Source organism: Gavialis gangeticus, unplaced genomic scaffold (assembly GCF_001723915.1).
Source record: "Gavialis gangeticus isolate Ggan-Ray unplaced genomic scaffold, GavGan_comp1, whole genome shotgun sequence".
Lineage (NCBI taxonomy): Eukaryota > Metazoa > Chordata > Crocodylia > Gavialidae > Gavialis > Gavialis gangeticus.
The window spans coordinates 25,301,792-25,309,127 of NW_017728997.1; the positions used below are offsets into that span (position 1 = coordinate 25,301,792).

At 41.9% G+C, this 7,336-nt stretch overlaps 1 protein-coding gene across 1 annotated transcript in view; it reads left to right on the forward strand.

Moving 5' to 3' along the window:
• DNASE1L3 (deoxyribonuclease 1 like 3) overlaps positions 1-6,547 on the forward strand; it is a 26,889-nt gene extending 20,342 nt beyond the window's left edge. The window contains exons 6-8 of the mRNA XM_019504967.1: positions 1,556-1,713; positions 4,844-4,940; positions 5,945-6,547. Of these exons, the coding sequence (XP_019360512.1) occupies positions 1,556-1,713; positions 4,844-4,940; positions 5,945-6,064 (375 nt within the window). The 3' untranslated portion in view covers positions 6,065-6,547. The remainder of the gene's footprint in view (positions 1-1,555; positions 1,714-4,843; positions 4,941-5,944) is intronic.
• Positions 6,548-7,336: the final 789 nt, after the last annotated feature.

The window sequence follows — 7,336 nt, forward strand, 5'->3', positions numbered from 1 at the left end:
TGTAGGGGCACATTTCTCAGAAGAAAACCACTCTCCCCCCAGTCTCTCAGTCCTGATCCTCAAAGGAAACTTACACAATACTTCCCAAAGACGAGCCTATGAACTCCACTTCGTCAACCTGCTGGATGCTAAAAATCATGGACTAAATATAGACATTGGATTTATGACACATTATAACCTGCCTGACATCTGACTCCCCAGGTATCTCTCCACTATTCATCCCCCTTCTCTCCCCCCGCCCAGCCTGTCTCTCACCCATTGGCTCCTCAATCTCCATCTTCACTGACTGCCCTGACTGACTGACTGCATGCAGACCAGCCCGGCCTCTGGCTTCTTTACTCTTCGTTCCATCCAGAAAGAGCATACACCAAGTGCAGAGACTTCCTCAGCCTGATGAAGGGTTTTTGAACCCAAAAGCTTGCTTAAAAATTGTTTTCCAACTATTTAAGTTCGTTTAATGAAAGATATCAGATTCACCCAAAGAACCTTGTCTGCCTATGTCCTTAGTCCAACACAGCTACAACCTACACCCCTGTGTTTAGAGGGGAAGTTTAAGTGGCATCATACGAACTTTGATCATCTTGTGGACATGATATGAGAACTGCGTTCTTAAACTTTGTTTGGGGCAATTAAAAACTATACAGTTTGGCTCCAACAAGTAGTTTAAAGAACTTTTCCCAAGCTTGGTGTTCTGGTTTCATTTCAGTTCTTCCCTTACCACAGTGCTTACATGCAAAGAAACAACTTCCTCAAAGGAAAGCCCCAGCATAAAAAAAAAAAAAAAAATCAAATAATATTTTAAAACAATCCTTTTATATCTTCTACCATTAAATACAGAAGCTTAACTAGATTGCTGGATTTTTTTCTCTTTTTAAACTAAATGTCCACATTTGCATATGTACACATCCATCCTCCACCCACATGCTTCCCAAATAACATGAAAAAACTATTATTTAAAGAACACTGTCAAGTAATCTGATATGACATGAAGCCAAACCAAACCAACAAATGTTAACCTTGGCTCCTTAGAGTTACTGAATTGGAGCAGTGTCTGCCTTTTCAGACTTTCCATAATAAGCCAGATCTGAACACAAGTTCTGAGTTTTGGATCTAGTGTCTGAATGTCCCAGAGGCACCAGTTCTGGGGGATATTTGGGTCTAAAATGTCAAGGTAAGTTTAGAACTGGATCCTGGTCAGATGAATGAGCTGAGATAAATATCTGAGTTGGAGCCATCTCATGTCTGACCAGCCTTCAGACAGTTACGATTTGTTGAAGTTCTCTGTATTCTAATAGCCCAATCATGTTCCTTTCTAAATCAAAGTAAAGGCTACTACTAGGCCAAAATACACCCCTTCTGAATGCCATGCATATCACTGAAGTTACATCTTGAAAGACTATGACCCGATACATTCCCTGTGATAAGCATCAGGACCTTTGTATTAATCTTATTTCTGTACTCAGAAACCTCTGTTTTTATTGAGATTTTTAAATAGTATCTTTAAGGATTTATTACTGATGATTTCACTAACTTCTCTTACCATCCTGCTTTCCAGAACTTTATCTTCATGGGAGACTTCAATGCTGGCTGTGGCTATGTTGCAAAAAAACACTGGAAGGACATCAGGCTGAAAACTCAATCCAAATTTGTGTGGTTAATTGGCGACACCAATGACACAACAGTTAAAGGGAGCACAAGATGCCCATATGACAGGTAATAATAGTTCACTTGCAAAATGCTCCCTGCTCAAAAAAACCCTAAAGGGATTATACAGAATGCTGGCAATGTCTTTCAAATATTGCGTGTTATGGCTTCAAAGGTTATGCAGAGCTCAGTTGGAGTGGGCGATAAGAATCCTTGTAATCATAAGTACAAAGAAACGTGCAGGTTTCATTGGTGAGCAGTTTCCCAGAGAACCAGCATTAGAAACACCCATACACTGAGATGAATAACAGGCAATTATATAGCAGTTTGCATTTTCAAAGAGCTTTAACAAACATTAACTAAGTGAAAGGCACCCCTGCAAAGACAACCTGATCAATAATGAGTGGTTTTCAGGATCTACTGTTACAATAAGCTCCTTATTTTGGTTACTGCTCTTATCTTTTCAAATGACAAATGCAAAAATCAGGTTTTGCTTTAAGGCTAAGATTCCTAGTGCTCCAGATGGCAAGCCATGCTCCTATGACAAACAGAATGGTTTATGGACAATAAACATCCTGCTCATTAGCAAGTACAGCCTTAAAAACTCTTAACTCTTTTGATTTCCTTTATCAAGGGGGACTTTAGGGAATTCAGATACTTGAGGTCCTGTGATATATGCATTGAAACTACTGCTTTGAATTGCTACATTATTATAGCTTGTTTAAATACAAAGCTTTCAATACTGGGCTCCAAGGTTTTGGCCCTCAGAGTACCTAATGCCCAATGAAACCATCAGAAATTTGCTGTCTAAATCTGTCTGAGGATCCAAGTCCAAAGAACTAATTAGGGACCATATGATTGCTTCCCTTTTAGGTGCTGGGCTTTTGCTGTGATTTAAATCCAAAATCACAGTAGCTGATGCGACCACAAATGACACTATGAGCAGAGTATTTCCAGCTAGATTGGGGAACTTGCAATTGCCCAGTTATTCTTTTGACAGTAGCCTCCATCCAGAGCTGAGTTGGAGCAATTCCACTGTGCCCTGAAAGCCAGGCAACGGGTCTGGGGTTGCTGCATGTAGTAGCTATCTACCTGGCATCACCCAGCTAATAGTAAATAGACTAACACAGCTTGGGGGTAGAACATGAACAACACTTGCAGGCTGTGCCCATGGGTGTTTGAACCAAGCATCCCAGAGGCAACCAGCAACCTTCCTAAAATTTATCTGTGCTCTTTTTTCCCCTTACACAAATGTCCCATCCTAAATAAGCAACACCTCAGCATACTAAACAAGGCTTCCGATTCATAGAGCATTTTGTCATATGCCAGTGGCTCTTCTCCCACCTCCACCCCTTGGGGGCACAAAAAAGGAAAACTCATTTGGTTACATGATGTTCCTCCTCCAGCACGGCACACAGGTAATTGGGTCAATGTCAGTTGAGAGGGGCTCTTGGCAGGATCATCCCACTTGGAGGATAATGTTCGGATGCATAGATTTGCTGTACGTGGATGCACAGCTCTGGGGAGAGGGAGACAACTGACTTGGGAGCCCCTCTGTAAGCAGACTGTATCACATTTGCTGCATAGTTCATTTTTTCTTCTGTCCCATTAAAGAGCAATGTGCGGGGACCCTGTCAAATGGGAGATTGAGGACTGAGTGTTTAGGTGCACAAAGCTCCCCCACTCCTCTGCACATACACAGAGCAGTGAGAAACGGGTGCATTTTCTCACCTCAGACACCAAGTGGGACAACAATTTGGAGTAGGCTATTCTCCCTGCTGATTCCTTAATACCACTCTCTAGCCTCAGCACTGGCACTCGTCTTGCAGAGGAGGCAATTTGCCCATCCTCCATATGTCAGCATCCACGGCGTCTTCCCATCACTCTGGATTAGGTTCTGACAAATCCCTGAACCTTGTTTCCAAGAGATCAGCAACAAGCAGAGAGAGCCAGTGAAGCTCTGCAAAGGCTCAAAATCCAATTTGGCTCTAAATAAAGCCCTGTGTTTGCAAGCAACCTGCGGCACTAGAACTCAGCACTCCTGTCTGTTTGCTCAGACAGCTCTAACTGAGTCATCCCTTTTGCCAATACAGTCAGAGCTACATTTCCTGGTTCATTCACAGCAGCAAGAATCCCACAGCCAACAGAACTGTGAAAGAAACTTTCTCTTGACCATGCAACCCTCATGACAACTGCAGTGAATGGTGGAGCAATGACATGGCCATTATAGGACCAGCCTCGTTATAGAACAACCCAAACTCCCACTGACTTGGGCATTGTCCATACTGGGGATTTGCCCTGCTGGCCACCAGATATGGTGTAGTTCCACACTACTCACATGTTAAGACCCTGGTATAAGTCAGACAGAGATCTTTGCCTGTCTTCCAGTGCCTGGCCACCAGTGGCTGGAGCAGGGGAAACACTATAGTGAAGGCCTTCAATATTTGTGGGTGTTCAATAAATAGAACATACCTTATGTGTTTATCAGTCATTCAAATGCAGCTTTTGTTAACAGACTGAGCTCTCCTGGGAGAAAGGGGACATTGATTTTAGAGTCTAGTAAATGGCATAGATTTGAGCAATCAGGAACCTGGCTAAGGCTTTAATTTGAGGAAGAGCAGCAGATTCTGCAAAGGACTTGAGCCCCAGTCCTCCTATAAGAATGGGAAATCAGAGCCTTTGTATGTAAAGTTTGGGTTCGTTTTTCCTTTGCCTTCTGATCTGTGAGCCTTTATGGCATACTTAGGACACATTTCTAGGCTTTCCTCCACAACCCGAGGGCTAAGAACGATACTTTACTGAAAGCTGCAGTTCCCCTATGATTGATCACTATGTCTCAGGTGCTGGAGCTTTTATAAGAACACTACAGCTGGTGAGGTTCACAGCAATATCATGAGGAATGGCAACCCTGCTCAGTGCTTAGTGTGGAGAGGAGATCCACTTAGCTCTGTTTCCTGCATGAATGCGACATTACCAAGTAATACACATCTAGGGATTCCCTGAAGATCTATGCAGGACACTGGGACTGAGAACGTGCAGCAGAGAAGTTGTTAATGGTGAGAGTGTTGTTTGCACTTTCTCCATTGCCCTGGTTACATGTTGCTAAGTAGACACGCAACATCAGAGTTAGCTTTGATCAGACAGATATCTAAGGTGTGGTTGGGATGGACACATCTAAATGGTTCTCTGCTTTCTTTAGAATTGTGATCACTGGAAAGCAGCTCATCAACGCTGTTGTCCCAAGCTCTACACATATCTTTGATTTCCAGAATGCTTTTAATCTGACTGAAGAACAGGTATGTGATCCTTCCATGGTTTTACATTAACAGACCACCTCTGCAGCACTGAATAATGAATTGGTCTAGTCAAAGACCATTTCAGGATGGTATACATTGAATACATTGATTCCTACTCCACACACACAATGCCAAAATGTTTTCATGTGCAGCGGGTTCACTGAGAGGACCATCAGCTTCAGCAGGTGCGTGACTGTTTTGTCTCTTGGAAGTAGTAAACACTGTAGAATGGGAGAGAGGAATTTTCAAAATGGTGAGGTCAAATGATCACACTCCCGCAAGACTTTCAGCCTGGAGTCACTCAGCATAAGTCCATTCGTAGCATCTGATGAAGTAGGCTGTTGCATGTGAAAACTAACATATCTCTGAACAAGCAAGTCTCTAAGGTCCCACCCTGCCCTGCTTTCTGCCAGGGGTGGTTCCAGAGGTGGGGTGGCACAGTTTCAACTGCTTTGGCTGCTCTGCACGTGTGAACTCTCAGCTTGAGATTTGGCCAGAGCTCCCGCTTTTATGCAGCTCTGGAGTCCAGAGGGGAGGGGGAAGAAAGGGAAGGATGAACAATAGTAGTGTTCAATCCCTGAGCTCCAGAGGCATGGAAAAACAAGGGCTCCAGCCAGACTCTGCGCTGACAGGGCAGTGAACATGCACAGCACAGCCAACAGGGTGGGCAGCTGCACCCCCTTTGCCATATTCCTGGATCCGCTACTATCTTCTGCCCAACTTCAGACTAAACAAACTACTTCTCTCAGCGTGACAGAAACAATAGCATTCATATTGCTCTTGCTGTACAATGCTTTATTTATAAAATTGATCTCACCTTCTTCCTGAACACTCATAAGACTTATACATGGACTTCACCCACCATTGAAATGTAACCACCTCTAGAGCCAAGTCTGGAAAATGCAGTCATATCAACCAACTACATGGGACAAGAGTGGTATCCAACAATGCAGCTGTATTGTATACTACATACTATGACTATTTTTTTTCTTTCAACTTCCCAGGCTCTAGCAGTGAGTGACCACTTTCCAATAGAGTTTGAGCTGAAAATGAGCAGAAATTCCCCAAGATCTTCTGCGCCCATGAAAACAGCAGCAAGGAAGAATCACCACTTTTCATCATAAGTGCATTGGATCTTCTTAATATTAGAATCTTCTTAATATTTCTCATGAAAATTAACAAAAAGCTAACATGCACAACACAGCTAACTTTTTTTTTTAACTCCGGTTAAATGTTTTCTTCCCAAATACAGTATTTACTGAACAACTTCTCTATAGTTTGTTTAAACGTGAAAGCTAGAAAGATGAATGAAATCTTTTGGTCTTTATAACAATTTTAAGCTAAGTAAAAATAAATGAACTAAAATCATCAGTTCTGGATTCCAGTCAAGCTGAATACAACCTTAGGGAGATGTTGTAAAATTAAATGCTTGTATATGGCTCTACATATAAATCTGTTGACTGAAAAGTCTATGCTTAAATATTCCAGATCTGTGTTTCTCAAACTGTGGTACATGCATCCCTGGAGGCAAATGTCTAGAGGTATACAAGAGGAAAGGATGAGAGAGTGTAACAAAGAAAAGGGGACATATAAATGGGAAAAAAGAAAAATGAAGAACAGCTTTAAATGTCTCTTGGGTTGTTGAAGAGGCTATATTGTGGTTGTAGGGGCATAACAAGGTTACTTTTTTATTACCCATTGTATGGTTTCATAGGGGTGTGCAGCAGAATGACAAACTGAAAGGGGGACATGACGCCAAACTGTTTGAGAACCTCTGTTCTGGAGCTTTGATTTCTGGAAGTCATTTAAGTAACAAGAAATTTAAGTGTCAAATCCTCCTTAGTGCTTGGAGGGCAGCATTTTCTTGTTCTGCACTTGCAGACAGCTGCTCAGCTGGTGTGAATTTTCATAGCTGTACTGACTTCCGTGGAGCAAGAACAATTTGCCCCATCTGAGGATCTGCCATGCAGCTCTGACTCAGCCATCACGCAACAAAATGAATCTGTCTCCAAATATGTTGGGCTTACCAACAAATAACTTAAAGGTAAACAGATTATTCCAACTGTTCTCTAAGCCTAATCTGCATATAAAATTAACTTTTCCAAACAGGAGATTTTACCACATTTTCAACTCTCCTATGAAATATGAGCTTTGATTTCTACCGAGGAGAACTTTTACAATCTTATCTCTGATGCCTGATGCGAAGCTTGCAATTAAAGAATTTTTTTTTTGCAAAAATCTAGTTGGCCTAATAAAAGATATCACCTCTATCACAAGTCCTGCTTGCTTCATTTTATTATCTTTTAGCTGAACATTTTTTTTAGATGAAGAACTTCTCTTTGTGAATACTTTCCCATTTATTCCATGCATCCATTCCCATTTCTTGGAGATATATA